The 16,880-nt window shown below is 41.1% G+C and overlaps 2 protein-coding genes across 3 annotated transcripts in view; both read left to right on the top strand.

The window, feature by feature from the left end:
* The first annotated feature begins 1,472 nt into the window (after positions 1-1,472).
* LOC108424690 (myeloid-associated differentiation marker homolog) lies at positions 1,473-2,993 on the top strand. The gene has a single exon (XM_017692876.2). The coding sequence runs from the start codon at positions 1,811-1,813 to the stop codon at positions 2,660-2,662; it is 852 nt and encodes a 283-aa protein (XP_017548365.1). The 5' UTR covers positions 1,473-1,810; the 3' UTR covers positions 2,663-2,993.
* Positions 2,994-6,399: 3,406 nt separating this feature from the next.
* The window catches only part of LOC108424774 (testis-expressed protein 2), a 55,308-nt gene continuing 44,827 nt past the window's right edge, over positions 6,400-16,880 (top strand). Inside the window, exons 1-2 of one of the 2 annotated variants that reach the window (XM_017692997.2) lie at positions 6,400-6,604; positions 7,420-7,496. The gene's annotated coding sequence lies outside the window, so the exon portion shown is untranslated. The remainder of the gene's footprint in view (positions 6,605-7,419; positions 7,497-16,880) is intronic. The other variant, XM_017692996.2, reaches the window with a different exon arrangement.

The raw sequence follows: 16,880 nt of genomic DNA, 5'->3' as shown, positions 1-16,880 counted from the left end.
AGAACAAACCTAGAAAGATATTGGTGAATGAGGCCCAGTGAGAACAAGTACAAGTAGAAGAGTATGAGATCAAAATTACCCGAGTGCTGAGTTTTCTATAAAATTGAGGCAGATGAAGTACAGATGCTGAAGACATACATACAAGAATGTGTAACCCAGGTGTATCAGATACAGCAGGGTTGCTGCTAAGTTGAGAATAAACCACCATCCAAAAATATCCAGCTGTGAACATCTCTGTGCTCACAACTGACCAGTAATGACTGCTGAGCACTTCTCACATTCTTGAACTTTGTCATCTGTCTTGTGCTGTCTTGTCCAGCTGTGTGCTAAGTTTGTTAAATTAATTGTACTACACTGTCTCATGGAATGGCAGAAGATGAAGAAGAAAAGAGAAGAGATGATTGAGGGGTAAAGAGACCTGAAGAGAAGAGAAGAGAAGAGAAGAGAAGAGAAGAGAAGAGAAGAGAAGAGAAGAGAAGAGAAGAGAAGAGGCGAGGCGAGGCGAGGCGAGGCGAGGCAGTCATGGGCTGGAGGTTAGGGAACTGGCCCTGTGACTGGAAGGTCATCGGTTCGATCCCCAGTGCCGATAGTCCATGACTGAGGTGTCCTTAAGCAAGACACCTAACCCCCAACTGCTCCCCGGGCGCCGTGGATAGGGCTGCCCACCGCTCCGGGCAAGTGTGCACACTGCTCCCTAGTGTGTGTATTCACTAGTGTGTATGTAGTGTTTCACTTCACGGCTGGGTTATGTGGAGGTAGAATTTCCCCGGTTGTGGGATTAAAAAAGTATCACTTAACTTAAGTGAAGAGAAGAGATGAAATGATGGAGAGTTGAAGAGAAGAGAAGAGATGAAATGATGGAGAGGTGAAGAGACCAGAAGAGAAGAGAAGAGAATTAGCTAGAGGAGAAGAGAATTGAGAAGAAGAGAAGAGAATTAGCTAGAGGAGAAGAGAATTGAGAAGAAGAGAAGAGAATTAGCTAGGGGAGAAGAGAATTGAGAAGAAGAGAAGAGAATTAGCTAGGGGAGAAGAGAATTGAGAAGAAGAGAAGAGAATTAGCTAGGGGAGAAGAGAATTGAGAAGAAGAGAAGAGATTTGAAGAAAATAGTAAAGAAAAAAGAAGAGAATTAACTAGATTCTGAATGATTAACCAGAAGAGAAGAGAAGAGAAGAGAAGAGAAGTTCCTGGTCTTTGTATTTGTCACCTGAAGGCCACTGGTGGGGTGTTTAGCTGGAAAAGGTGTGTGGAAAGCCCGTGGGTTTGTTTTGTGCAACTGAAAGCTGGAGCTGTTCTTGATGGTAAGGGGAAAGAGGAAAACAACAGGGCTCTGAAACCTTTATTGTGGTGAGCTGTATAGTGCACAAACTGGCACTGAAGAGACTTTGTCAGCTCCTCAGGAAGTAGGAGGAGGCAAATGAGGCCTGCAAATATCCTGTTGTGCGTCTATAAGTGTGTATGTGTGAGTGTGTGTTTGGGAGAGTGCGAGAAAGAGTGCGCGTGTGAGTGTTGATTTTGTCACATCGTCAGTCAGAACGGCCTCACCTTGCTGAAGTAGGTGCGAAGACATTTTGAGAAGTTAACGGATTCTCCTGTATACCCTGTACAGTGCACGGATTTTGCCATATCTTGCCGTTTAAGGGAATTTAACGTGGCCCTGGACTAATATTGGGACAGATCATGTGGATAAATGAGAGCAAGTGAGTGATGTTTTAATAACTCCTTTAAGACTTAAGAAGTGGTTGCTGAAAAATACATACTGGACATTAGGCCTGCACAGTAGTCTTTGGAGGCCGCCAAGAAGCTAGCACCATGCCGGTCACTTTCGGAGAACTCAGCACCCTCACCACTCCGCTTTCAGTGACCCGTTTTTGGGCTTTGTTCTTTGGCTGCCTGACCTTCAGCCTGGCTGCCGTTGTGGACACCTCTTCTAAGGAGTACTTTAACACTCTTCACACCTTTTGCATGGCCACCTGGTGCTTCTTCTTCATCCTGACCTTCTTCATTGTGGCAGTCAATTTTATCCAGTTTCACAGCCTACTGCCCTTATCCTGGAAGAACTTGACCGCAACCGTGGCAGCTTTGGGCATGCTAATGACCATGACAGCCACCTTAGCGTTCCCTTGGATCTTAGTAGGACAGAGCAAGGCCAAGCCCAGAGAAGTGGCAGCCAGTGTGGGATCCTTCTTAACCTCCTTGGCGTACATAGTGGAGCTACAGCTGATCCGGACGCAGGGCAGCCAGCAGCAGCGGGGCTACATGGCTAGCGTCCCAGGATTACTAAAGGTTCTACAGGTTTTTGGTAGCTGTGTGGCCTTGGTTCTCATAGTGCCTCAAAAAACTGAAGAAGACTGGAGAATCAGCATCTCAGCCACAGTCTACAGCCTAAGCCTGGCGGCTTCTTTAGGCACGGTGCTGGTGATGGTGGGGGACTGTGCTGGACGCTGTCCGGTGCCATTCGACCGACTGCTGGCTGGATTCAGCACGCTGGGTGTGCTCTTGTATATGATGGCTACGGTCATCTGCATCACCAGAGTGCTGAGCCCCATACATGATATTGAATCCTTTGTTCTTATGAGTGAGACAGTGATTGCCAGTATCACTCTGCTGGCCTATACGGTGGACTTGGCTTTCTCCGTCAAACTGCTGTGTGACAGAAATTAAGTTGAACAGTGATTAGAACAATAACACAGTGTACGGACAAAGAAAAGTGATAAACAATGGACGGCATGGTTTTATAGTTTGTACTGTGAGTCTGGGGAGATGGGTCATTTATCATTGATTATTATTAATGTAATTAATATAATTAGGATAAATTGTTCTTGTGGAATTGTGTGAACACATGTATAATGAAGCTAAAGATATACTGTAAACTCTCAGAAAAGCTATGAAACTGTCACTGGGACAGGACCCCTCTTTTCACTGGGGTGGTTCCCTCAAGGGTTATCTCAGTTCCTTCAGTCAGGGAACATAATTGCAACTGAAATGATATTTTCTAAGTTGTATTGATTCCACACACCCCGTCTCATCTCCAGACCTTTTATTTTATTGTCCTGTTTTAAAACATTAGGTTATGAAAAGGTATAAATACGTACTTTTCACGCATTTTCTGCTTCTCACCATTCATGTAATTATACACATTCAGCGATGTTGAGATCTGGGCACTGGGGCAGTCAGTCAATTGTCCTCAGAACATCTCATATCTCCTCGGAAATATTTGCTAACAAATTTAAATATCCTGAAAAAACCTTTTGAAAATGAAACTTATAGGCATTTTGCTCTGCTGTGTAAGCAGCCCCAGTTCAGTTTAATGAATATACCCATTTACATTTTAAATTAAAAATACCTTAGGGGGCAAAATCAAATCAGGAACATACTAGCCGAAACAAGCAAAACTGAAAAGGGAGTAATGTGCAATTTCACTTTGCCAAACAAAACACCTAAAATGAACAGTAAGGTAAACCCTAACTGTGTCACTGAGGTTATAATTAGCTCTCATTTAAGCCTTATCAATAAAATCGCAGACTATTCAGGCGCAGCATGAGATAAGCTATGTGTATATGTAGTGGGCTGTATTTTGCAGTGTGGTTGAAGTGCAGATGCACCATTTTGCAAGCTGTGTGTATTTCTATTGTACGTCACTGAGGAGGATGCACCGTTATTTTTTTTTTTTTTTTTTGCAGCTCTTTCTAAACCTCCAACGCAAACCTCCTTGGGTGACTTTTGCAGCTCTGTGAAACCCCCTAGGGCCTCAGAGGTGGGTGTGTACTAGGTTAGGCCAGGCAAAGGGTACCACACACAGAGTGAACACCACTAGATGGCAGCACGTTCCTTTGCCTGGGTCAGCAGTTCAGTTTATTTTGGTGTTATCTGGAGTGCCAAACACCAGCTACTATTTTCATTTCAGGAAAATGACTCATAAATAAACCATAAATGTGACAACAGTGACAATAAAAAGGCTAATTTAGAGCTTTTTCTCAGATCTGTTTTCTTGAGGGTTCTCTTAAAACATGCATGATCAAACAAAGAATTTACAATTGATCTGGTGTCAGATTATAGGCCCTTAAACCAGTGTTAACAAGATGAATTACAACATGCTGGTATTTAATTATGCGTCTATTTATTTTGTGTTTTCATGCTATTTTCACACTGTTTCTCAAAATCTGCCTTCAAAAAGCTGTTCATTTTGAAAGAATATTCAAAAAAATATTTGTTTGACTGGCTGGCTATTTGAAGGAAGTGATGTAAACATGATGCAAAGATGTGCTGAGGAGTATATATAAAGTATGTGGTGTATATCTGACAGAAATCACACCTTAGATTTGGTGCAAATAAAGTTAGACCAAACAACAGGCTCGTCTGTTGGCTGCCAAAGATAAAGATTGATCTACTTTAATTTCAAGCTCCAGATTTCAGTTTCATTTGTCCAATCATCTCTTCCTGACCTTCTTTCAGCAAACCCAGGGGTGTCAAAAACACAAGCAGAAGAAAATGTTTGTTAGAACTATCCAGATGTGTGTGGAGAAACCTAGAGTCATATTAAAGTAAATGTATTATTGCATCAATGGAATAGGAGAACAGTAGCTTCCAAGTACATAAGTGTAATATTAGAGCACTGTGAACACATTATGTACTCAATCTGTAGTCTACTACTGCCAAAGAAATGTAACCATCACATTTAATAAAGCTTGCTGGGGTGGGTTATTTTGGCTAGGTTTGTTAGCTAGTTAGGGGATGTTTTTGGTCTAAAATCAATTGCTAAAGCTTCCAAATGAGAGTTGTGAATTAAAGGAAAACAGAAGCTAAACCAAAAAAAAAAAAGAAAGAAAGAAATTAAGCACTAAAAATGAAGGACACATTTCTTCACAACTACAGTCTAATGAAAAAGTTTTGGTCCCACTTAACACATCTGGTACAGAGAACACAGTTCTGCACATTTTAATACATTTTAATTACTAAAGATATTAGTTTATTAGCTGAATTTAACATGCTGTGGGTTTTAACATACAACATACTGGGGTTTTTTTCTTTCTATCTATCTATCTATATATATATAGATACATACATACATACATACATATATATGTATGTGAAAACACACTATATTTCCAAAAGTATTTGCTCAGCTATCCAAATCATTCAGGTATTCCAATCACTTCCGTGGCCACAGGTGTATAAAACCAAGCACCTAGGCCTTTTATGAAAGACTGGGTTGCTCTCAGGAGCTCAGTGAATTCCAGCATGGTACCATGATTGGATGCCACCTGTGTAACAAGTCCAGTTGTGAAATTTCCTCACAACTAAATATTCCACAATCAACTGTCAGTGGTATTATAACAAAGTGGAAGCGATTGCTACAGACCTCCAAACGTCATGTGGCCTTCAGATTAGTTCGAGAACAGTGTGTAGAGAGCGTCATGGAAAGGATTTCCATGGCTCAGCAGCTGCATCCAAGCCTTACATGACCAAGCGCAATGCAAAACGTTGAATGCAGTGGTGTAAAGCGCTGCCACTGGACTCTAGAGCAGTGGAGACGCGTTCTCTGGAGTGATGAATCACACTTCTCCATATGGCAATCTGACAGACAACCTTGGGTTTGGCGGTTGCCAGGACAACAGTACTTGTCTGACTGCATTGTGCCAAGTGTAAAGTTTGGCGGAGGGGGGATTATGGTCTGGGGTTGTTTTTCCGGAGTCAGGCTCGGCCCCTTCGTTCCAGTGAAAAGAACTCTTAAAGCTTCAGCACCAAGAGATTTTGGACAATTTCATGCTCCCAACTTAGGTGGGAACAGTTTGGGGACAGCCCTCTTCCTGTTCCTGTTCCACCAGTGCACAAAGCAAGGTTCATAAAGACATGGATGAGTGTTTGGTGTGGAAGAACTTGACTGTCCTGACCTCAACCCAATAGAACACTTTTGGGATGAATTAGAGAGGAGACTGAGAGCCAGGCCTTCTCACCCAACATCAGTGTCTGACCTCACAAATGCGTGTCTGGAAGAACGGTCAAAAAATTCCCATAAACACACTCCTAAACCTTGCGGAAAGCCTTCCCAGAAGAGTTGAAGCTGTTATAGCTGCAAAAGGTGGGCCAACATCATATTAAACCCTATGGGTTAAGAATGGGATCTCACATAATTTCATATGCGTGTAAAGGCAGAAGAGCGAATACTCTTGGCAATATAGTGTATGTTAATACATCCTGTACATGTGTGTGTGTGTGTGTGTGTGTGTGTGTGTGTGTGTGTGTGTGTGTGTGAAAATGCCATATTTAACTCCCCTATTCAGGAAGTATTAACATATTTTCATCTACTATTACTACTCATCGAAAAGCCAGCTGAAATGATGGCTATGAATGCTGGGAGGTTCGTTGTGACACAACGTGGACTTACGCAACTTAATCAACCCCAGAATCCCTGACAGTTCGATGAGACCGCTTTCGATTAGTCCCGCCTGGCCAGAGTCAATCCGTGTTGTTTCTGTTTTCGGGAACTCTGAGAGTCAACAGGCTCAGAAAGAAGGAAAAGGAGAGAAAAGGCTTCGACCAGGACAAACACCCGGGCAGTTATCCGCTTTAAAGTATCGCAGCACGGATCCTCGAGCACAGCAGGTTGGTTTTCAGCTGCAGGTTTGCTGGTAGCGCGGTGGGTTTGGGGGGAATTGTCGTTATTTCAGCTGTTTCATGTCCTGTTTAGTGCAGTGTTGAGCTAGCGTTATGTGAAAAGCTAAGGGTAGCTCGGTGTCTCTATTCGGTCTGTTTCTGGGGGAAAACTTTCTTGTTTCATCGAAAAACCGTGTGACTACGTATGACTACATGCGTACTCATACTTAGTCACCTTGACTTTCCTTTTTACTTCGAGGTTTGTGGACGTTGACTAGAGAGTAGCTACAGATACAGCGAGGGTGTCTGTGAATGTACGTGTATGTATACATGTGTATTATATCTGTGGGGGTTTGTCGACACTGCTCTAATGGTTTTGCCACGTTGCTCTTAAATTTCACAATGTCCGTTTGAAGACTGTTGGTGCCATTGTTATGACGAATAAGTAGGTTTTTTGCCCCTCTCAGCATGACTAGCACTCGTACAGCACTGCTTCTGTTCCTCAGTCAAGGCTTTTATTCATGTATGTCTTGATTCCAAGCAATTTCCATTCTTCCTGAATGACATTCAAGGAATGTAAACAAAGGCACATCTTCCAACTTAGCTTCTTTTGGGTGGCTTAGATTAAGTTGGTCACCTAGTCACCTGTGCCATGCCGAAGTATAAACCTTTTAAAGTGATAGTGTCCGGGGTTTGAGCTAGTATTGTAAGGTCATCGGCCAGTTTGTTTAGGCTGTCGGTCTGTAGGTGTGGGTGTGGGTGTGAGTTGAGCTTGCATTAGTTGTTAAAAGCCCATCAGTTTATGATATCGGTCTCCATGGCAGGCCTGGATGGACGTCACCCCCTCAGCCTGGAACAGATGGTGAAAAAGGAAAGAAGTGAATGGCACTGAAAACTCCAGGTAAGCCAACTCCACTGAATCGAAACCTCCTTTCAGCCTGTTCTGTGGGGATCTTTCAGAGGAGCTGAATTGATTTACTTGTCGGTCAACACTAAGGTGAGGTGGTACAATAGGGCCATGTTTAGCTGCCTTATCACCGAAGTACGCTGCAGGTCATTTACAAGTCAAAAACAGGCTGTCGGCCTTGACTCGGTCAAAACCGTTTTTCTCTAACCAAATTGTTACTGTTCTGGAGCCCAGCGGCGTGCCGGAGCATGTGTGGCTGAGCTACAGCAAGATTGTGTGGGTTTGTCCAAGCCAGCATGCGTTTGTCAAGGGTTCATCGCTTTGAACCACCAATGATTCACCCATCTCTATGGAAACGGCTGAGGTGAAGTGATGGAGTTAATCTTTGACAGTGACAGAAAGTAAAGTAAAGAGTTTCAGTGTTGGATCGTTGGGCTTTAATGGCTTATGTGGGTTGAGGATCATAAAATAGCCACAGTAAACACTGAGTTAAACGGTGCTGATCTGTTGCAGGGGTGCTTTCTTGTCTAGAGTGGCCAAAATGCAGTGCTTGTGATGTGCCGAGGCCAAAAGACAAAGCATATACAAACCAAGAATAAGATTCAGATTTAGTTTTAGAAAGTTGTAATAATATTACACTGTGTTTGTTGCTAAAGTAAAGTAGCTTTAAAATTCACATTTAAAAGGGTAAATTGATTAGGAATAGAATAAGCTATGTACAGTATAAAAATATGTTCTCTTATTGGCTGAGAGGGTTGCGTTAGTATAACATCTGGCAGGCGTCTTCACCAGGAAACATTTGGCCACTCTTTTCTTTAAAGTACTGATATCAAAATGGACCATTTGGGCCACCAACATGGCAAAAAAACTTCACGTTATGGCACTATGGTACTTGAAGACCTTTTGACACAGTATGTATCACAGTATATAATTTTTTTTCTCCAACATATTTCAAAAATAAGCAATGTAATAAGGAACAGGAGGAAAAATCAACATCTTTGTGTGTGTGTGTGTGTGTGTGTGTGTGTGTGTGTATGTATATATGTGTATATATATGTATGTATGTGTGTGTGTGTGTGTGTGTGTGTGTGTGTGTGTGTGTGTTTAATGCAATATTTTGCCATGTGTAAATCTGTTGATATTGCGCAGCTCTGCTGTTGTTATATGGGTATATTTTAAGCACAGTCTTGATCAGTGCTGTTGTCTGTGATGTAACTGTGCTGCTTCAATGGACACATTGAACATTGCCCGGTTACAGCTTTCTATTTTAAACCTGCAGCAAACGTGTCTCTTTATACGAGTGTCATATTAAAAAGGTTTGCTAGTCTTACTGCGCCACGATTTGGACTGAGAAGTCCAGCTCTACGTAATGTGAGTTAGCCATTCGCTGTCCGTGCCAGTCTACTCGTTTCAGTTCCGTCTCTTCTTCCTTTCTCTCTGTCCTTCACCTCTTAATTGATTTTTATGGCTTTTAAGCCTGTTAATATTGAGTGGTGCTGCTCAGGTATCAGATAACAGTCTGCATCCCTGCTTTGTCTCTCTCTCTCTCTCTCTCTCTCTCTCTCTCTCTCTCTCTCTCTCTCTCTCTCTCTCTCTCTCTCTCTCTCTCTCTCTCTCTCAGTTTATTCATTCAACATAAAATATTAAAATATCTATTTTTTTTTTTAAATTATACAGGTAAAGTACAATTCTGTCCTCTTAACTTCTTTACTGTCAAAAGAAAAAAAAAACTACAGTCATCTTTGTATTAGCTTTTTATTACCTAAATGATCTGATTGGATCTCGCTCAGATACTGTCAGGCAATTTTAGTTGCCTTATTACTGCTGTCATGGCTAACGCCCACAAAGACAGCATCAGGAATAGTATCATATCAGCGTATGTCCCTGTATAAACTAGGAGTGTGTGATATGACGTGTGTCATTATTGCTGCATGCTGTAGTAAGTGTAGTGTGGAATACACTCCTTCAAATTGTGATTTTTGATATAAACCCGATTAATCTTTTAGCCTGTTTCAGGGTAGATTTGTTACAGTATTGGGTCAAATTCTCTTTTTTTTTTTTTTGGTTGCTCCGATATCCCATTCAGCATCTTCTACTGATATCGCCCTGGTTTACCCATTAACAGTGATACAACATCTCTAATAAATCTATGACAATCAATTCTAATGTTCCAAATTTGATGCATTTTAATCACCACCTTCAGATCGAGGCATCAAAGCATTACATATCCATATTAACCCATATTTCATTGACGAGTTACAGGAAAATCTTGCAAGCTGAGTTTGACAGTCATGCTGACCTATTTGAAGGAGTCCTGGCTGCTCTGTTTGTGATTCAGGTGTGACTGGTATGGGCTGTCGCAGAGCTGACTGTGGCGTATTTCCTGCTAAACCACCACACGAAACTAGCCGTTGAGTAGCCGAAGAGCTTATAGAGAAGAGCTCTGGGCTTCTCAGCAGCTCGAGGAAGCAGAGTACTGAAACTAGACACCTGTTCACAGGAGCAGACTCCACACCTGTAATCACCAGGTTACATAACCCTGCGCCTTACACCTGGCCATGAACAGGAAAAGAGGCAGGGAGCTTCCCTTGGGCCAAATATCAAGTGGTTTTGGCTAGGGCTGAACAATTTGACGAAAATATCGAATTGCTATATTTTGGACTGTGTCTAATTTAAATTGCGATAATTTTCTATAAATTAAAGTTTGGTCCTTTTTGGCCAAGAAGACCAGGGTATCCACTTTTTCTGGCTTGATGCTTGACCCCTTGATGCTCCCTTAGTGTACTATGCCAGAAAGCCAGTAAGTTGTGATTGTGATGTCACAACAGATGGAGATTTATCTGTCTTTGATTGGTTTAACTCTACAGGCAATGTATAATATAATTTCCGCACTTAAAACTAGATAGGGATTTTGGTAATGTTGGCTTTAATTCTTAAAAATTTGCAGCTCTTGTGTTTTGAGAATTTCACTCTCTTAAATTGCAATTTTGATCTAAAAATGCTTCATCTCTCAGCCCCATTTTGGACTGTAAGAGCGGATGTGGTGCCGTCATCGCTTTTACTTTCTTTCATATTGTGTTCGTCCAGTCATATGAAAAGTTGGAACACCTTTGGTCGAGTAGGTTTTGTTGATTGTCTAAGGGAAAATAAGTAAACACGTCTTCTACCGGGCTACTCCCTATAGATGGCATTTTTATTTTATTTGCTAAGCTTACATATTGAAAAAATCATGTAATATTAAATGTGCTAGAACTTTTTTGCAGAGGCCACTTGTGTTTTTCATTTTCTCAAGTATTTCAAATTCAGCAGAGAAACAGTATCTGTGCATACAAATGAGCAGAAATGTAAGTGTACTTATGTTCAATAAACAAAACATACTGTTTCATCAGAGGGGCCCAAACCTCTGCATACAACAGTACATCTTCACATATCTGCTCTGTTTGATGCTGTAATATTTTTTTAACAATTATGATATACAGACATGATTCTGACATCATGAGCTGCATTCCAAAGCCTAGACTGCATTTCTTGGCTGCTGTGTCGTAGAAGGCCATTGCAAAGTGAAGCACCCTTATTATACAGCCTAGAAATTCAGCCTATGTTCAGAGTGATTTCAAGGACACAACTAATTTGGTCACCTGCGGTTGTCTGCGCATACAGAAAATGACAGAAAACAAAGCCGCTGGAGCAGAGCGTGTTTTAAAATGTTCACATCCGTGAATTTGTCTTCATTACCTTATGAAGTGTAAAATGATTGACTAATTAAAGCACCCGTCCATATATTGTATTTTAATCAGAGGCATTCGGATATATGTACTATTATCATATATATATGTATTATTATCGTATATACGCTTGGCTACTATAGCAACAAACTTGGCTCCATTTTCTCCAACAGTTCCCTCACAAGTTTCATGCCACAATTTCAAGAGCCAGGACTTTTTTAGGTGACATCACCATTCAGCCTTGATAGGACCTTTCCATGTATATGACCAATAGGCTACTAAAGAGGAGTCCTCATAGGACAGTCCTACCGAGGACCTGCAGCCTACACTTTGCAACGCGCTACTAGCTACGTTAGCCTCCTAAGTGTAAAACTGAGTAACGTTGCTGACGGACCAAAACCTCTTTAAATCAGGAGAGGAAAAACATAATTCGGAAGTTACTGTGTAAGTGAGGGTAAGAAGATTTTATTTGCAGTCATTTTGAACTATTTCTGTTCTAGTTGCATTTCACACATTTTATTTCCAACAGTGAAAACCTCAGACCCCAAACATTTCTTCACTGACTGAGTACAGTTGAGGCAGGAGGAAAATTGTGTCAATTTTATTTTTATCCATCTTTTCCTTTAACTACAGGTACAGTTGTAGGCTCTTGTTCAGTGTGGGTGGTGATTATGGTGGTGTGCTTGGAAGCATTACATCATTCATATGGTCACAGGTGACCCACCTGATACGCAGGGGGTGATTGTGTACTCTGATCCACATTGGGCGTGGCTGCCTCTTTCTCTGAATAATCACCAAGACGGACAGACGAGCTCTCAGAACAGCCTTTAGAGCAGCGGACAGGTTCGGTGAGTTAGAGGCATTCGTTCTGCTTGTGTTTTGAAAAAGTGAAGTGCTGTGTTAGTGGGGGGGGGGGGGGGGGGGGGGGAGGAAGGAATGACGAGGGGGGGTTGAATGCAGCTAGACCTGTAGGACCTAATCAGGAAAAAAATGACAAACATTTTTTCTTCATTCATCTTATTAAAGGGCCCGTATCCTATAATCTTCCCCCCCCCTGAGGTCCAATCACAATGTGTTGGTATATGTGTCAAAAGCGGTTATAACTTATTATTTTTTTTATATGAGCACTTTGTAATCTCTCTTTATCTTTGGGGTGGGGGGGGGGGCAGCAGTCCGTAAATAAACACTGTTTACTGATTAAGTGGGCAGGACACTATCTATGTATGTATGTATGTGTGTGTGTGTGTGTATATATAATGTACAGACACAAACACACACACCCACACCAGCCACTTTATTAGGTACAGTAAGGTACAGTTGCTAGTAAAAGGTTGGACCCCCTTTTGACTTCAGAACTGCTTTAATTCTTCGTGGCAGACTTTCAACAAGGTGTTGGAAACCTTGTTTGGTTATTTGAGTTCCTGTTGCTTTTCTATCATCTGGAACCAGTCTGCCCATTCTCCTCTGACCTCTCACATCAACAAGGCATTTTCGTCCACACAACTGACCGCTCACTGGATATTTCCTCTTTTTCGGACCGTTCTCTGTAGACCCTAGAGATGGTTGAGCGTGAAAATCCCAGTAGATCAGCAGTTTCTGAAATACTCAGACCAGCCCGTCTGGCACCAACAACCACGCCACGTTCAAAGTCCCTTAAATCCCCTTTCTCCCCCATTCTGATGCTCGGTCTGCACTTCAGCAAGTTGTCTTGACCACCTCTACATGCCTAAATGCATTTAGTTGCAGCCGTGTGATTGGCTGATTAGCTATTTGTGTTAACAAAAGTGGCCTGTGTGTGTGTGTGTGTGTGTGTGTGTGTGTGTGTGTGTGTGTGTGTGTGTGTGTTCTACATGAATCATCTTCAGCTACACCTCATTCTGAACACATCTAACATTTCCATTATGTGTTATAGCACAGGAATATCAGCATAATTTTGTATGTCTGCAAATAAATTATTGTATCATTTGAATACTAATATCTGTAAGACTTACAAGTGTATGAACGTGTGTTGTGTTGTGCCTAATTGCGCTTAAGCACCCATTGCTTCCAGAAAATGGCTATCACTATTAAATGATAAGTGTAGGTCAGAATTGATCACGCAGTTGTGTTCCTGTGTGTCTGTCTGACCACTAAAGAAAGGTGAAAGGATGGCTGTTATCTCCTTATTTTGGTCTGTTTAGTTTTTAAAGATTTAGCAAAACCACATCTCTGTGTATATCTTCATGCCTTTTTGCTGGCCTGCCTCTTTGGCTGTGTTCTGTTGTTTTCGGTGTGAAAGCCTCGTGTGTGCTTTGTGGAGTAACAGTGTGAGTTATCTTATCTCGCTGAGCCCGGTGGAGGAATTTGCCGTCTCAGACGGAGCGTGTCTGAAAGAGGGAAGAAAAAATGCTGTTGTAGCTCAGGGAGAAATGTCACCATGTCAAGTTAGGTTGCTAGCATTCCTTTGTTCCTGCCTGTGGTATTTATGCTAGGGGAAAAAAATTTCTCTTTCTCTTTCTGTCTCTTTCATTTTGTCTCTGTCTCATCCTAATTAGGACAACTAACGCTCTGGACCAAAATGCTGAAAGATCACAAATGCAGAGTGAGCTAAAAACCCCAGAGAACTCCCTAAGGGTCCACAGTATGTTAATTGATTTTGTGATGTCATCGTACTGATATGGTGGGAGTCTGCAGTTTGCAAATAAGGCTCTCAGCGGACATTGACCTTTGTCTCTGACCAGTTACGTGTTGGCTGTTTGGATAGATTTGAATTTGCATGGTCAAAATATGACTCACTTGGCAAAACAATGCAGGAATATTACAGTTGCAGAATGTAGCCATGTATCTTGTCCAAGTTGATCTTGTTTCAAGATGTACACTGTGCCCCTTTACAAGTTTAAGTTTTTACAAACATTACATAAGTATGGATTTCTGTACTTAAGTATTACAAAATATGGGAGGAAGCCCAGCATAATGCAATAGTAACTGTTTAAAACTGTCTGCAACTATTAAACCATTAAAGCAGCTTTGCGGATTTCTCATATTTTGTTGGAGTCATGTTGCTATGAACAAAGCAAGCTTTCTTACACTGTATACTTTTAATGGTATAATGGTTTAATAGCATGGGGAATCTTATTGGACACTGGTACCCTGGAGTGCTTGGACCCCTAGAATTGCTCTACTTACAACCAAAGGCACTAAACACTAAAAAAAAGAAAATACAGATATTGCGATAATGATTACATTCTCATCAGTGCATATCTAAGAGGTTACAGGTGGTTTTATTTGCATGGTAAGGTTTTGCTTCTGTGCCTGATCAGCAAACCGAAAACAGAAACAGAAGTTGTCCTAACTGATAGATCCTTCAGCACTGTTAATCACAGCTCTAGCTAGATGCACCCTGTGGGGCAAACGTTGACAGTAACGGCTTAAATTCTGTAGCTCAAATCATGTTTCGGTCTGAGCCTTTCAACCCAGCTGTCTGGCCGTCAGGTGTAATTGCGCAGAGACCAATTTGAAACAAACACATTCAATCAGTAGGCCTCATTGTCCTGTGAACCATCTGTAGCGTGCGGCACATGAAACAGCAGCGAGGCCCTTTTCAGTCCGCTCGAGTGCTTCACTTTGTCATCGGACCGTTAATTAACGTTTGGACACCTGATTCCACGCGACTTCTTTTGTTGCGACTCACACCTGGGCTTTCACTGGCAATGTTGGACAAATGAACAGCCACTCGAGTCAGAGGAAGGCAGTGCATGCTAATGACTAATGCAATATAAAGTGGTTTTAGTTAAGCCGCCTGTCTCGCTATTAAGAGAGGATCAAATTTGATGTTTAAGGAATAGTTTGGTGAAAATGCAAAGAAATTTACATGACTTTCCCACAAGAGCTTGGTTGGTCTTCAAACTTCACTTTTTCGAATTTTGCGCAGGATCTAGAAGGATAATGGAGCTAAAAAGTAATGGATGCTTATGTGCTGCTGATTAGCATTGTGCACACCAGCGTACCCTGTACTGCGTTGTGTTGTTAAGTAATCTAGACTTCCTTATGTGGTATCTGACACTGTACAACATACTTTTAATAGAACTGATCAATGGTATTGCATAGCTGCCAACAGTAGTAGCAGTATAGCAGTAGTAAGGTATACCTTATCATCCATAGAGCTTGAAAATAATAATTCAGAAATAATTGTTTGTGTACAATAAAGTCAGAGTGGCTTTCAACGTTGTTTTAAACAATATTAATGCTGAAATAAAGATGCATTAGCATAAATAGCCCAGATAAGCGTGTGGATGTTTTTGAGAATTTTTTGCACATAGAACACCAGCTGTTGGGCCTTTCCGGCCTAAAAGTTGCATTTAATCATTTATGTTTGTTATGGTTATGCAATACTCTGTAGTGCAGCTTTGTATCCCCCAGCCTGATCAGTTTAACACAATTCACAATTTAATGTTTTTCGTTCATTCTTTTTGGTATTTCTGTCTGTATTTTTTTCTTTTAGTGTTCTCTCACTACAATACCCAGCATAGCCACTGATGCCTAATAAATACAACCGTGTTGTTCAACTTCCTGAAGGGAGGGTCTTGTGAGGTTGTTACATGCATGTTTGTAATAGATGTAGAGATGGTTACATTTTTCAGTGTTTTCTCTAGGAATTTTTAGCAGCAGCGGTGGTAGACCAGAACCCCCATCCCCAATCCCACCACACACACATACATTTTATATAGCGCAGAAATAGTGTTTCATTTTGGCCAGAGTGCCCCTTTACACTGGACACAAACCAGGTTAAAAATGTAATGTCAGTTTTTATTGCCAAACCTGCCTAAATATAATATTCCTGAATATAATAGAAAAATAAATAAATACAAATTGAATTTGCAGCACTAATATTAGCAAATATAAGTTTGTAAACTTGATTTTCAGCAGAGCTCAAACTCAGTCTTCATAGTGAGCTATACCAAAGCTTTTACAGTGACACTGTGGGTTTCTAATGAGCATTTATTTTCTTGCATGGGCAAATAAGGAAACTCTTATTAGTAAGCTTTTCCAGCTCATTCTGCAATGTGTGTTGCATGGTTGTGTGGCTTAATGACCACTTTTCTGACCTCTGAGTGAGCTGTGATCAGATAGAAGGGTATTGTGGTGGCAGTAGGACTTTTTTTTTAACTGCTACACAGAGCGAAAAGTACACAGTGAACTGCTCAATTCAAATCATCTGGAAATTGGTCATGTTTAAAGGGCATATATGATGACAAAGGTAACTTTACTAAATTTGAAAAATCCAGGCCATATATGGAAACCAAGCTGCAAAAGCAGTTCTTTGAATTTGTTGTTTTTATGATGTCATCAAAACCGATTTGCACACGCTGCTGTTTGGAAAGCTTGGATTCATACTATGTAATTTAATGTATAGTAATTTATTGGTAGATTATCTCTTTGTAGATATGATAGCCACTTTTCAGATATGAGAAGTTATTATAGCCTCATTCTTCATGTTGTACATCTGTCATCTACAACCTTTTTCTTTCAGTATGTTCAACTTATCAATAGAAATAGATAGAAATTATGTATTCCATATTTAGCTTGTTCCCAGTGGATGAAGTTTTAAAATATTTTCACTTAGAAAATGAATAAAACATGGGGTCTGCCCAGGGTTCTTAAACATTTTGCATCA

The sequence above is a fragment of the Pygocentrus nattereri genome, chromosome 30 (genome assembly GCF_015220715.1).
Source record: "Pygocentrus nattereri isolate fPygNat1 chromosome 30, fPygNat1.pri, whole genome shotgun sequence".
In the NCBI taxonomy this organism is placed as follows: domain Eukaryota; kingdom Metazoa; phylum Chordata; class Actinopteri; order Characiformes; family Serrasalmidae; genus Pygocentrus; species Pygocentrus nattereri.
The sequence above is the reverse complement of the archived record's forward strand: the minus strand, read 5'-3'. Positions and strand labels throughout refer to the sequence as shown.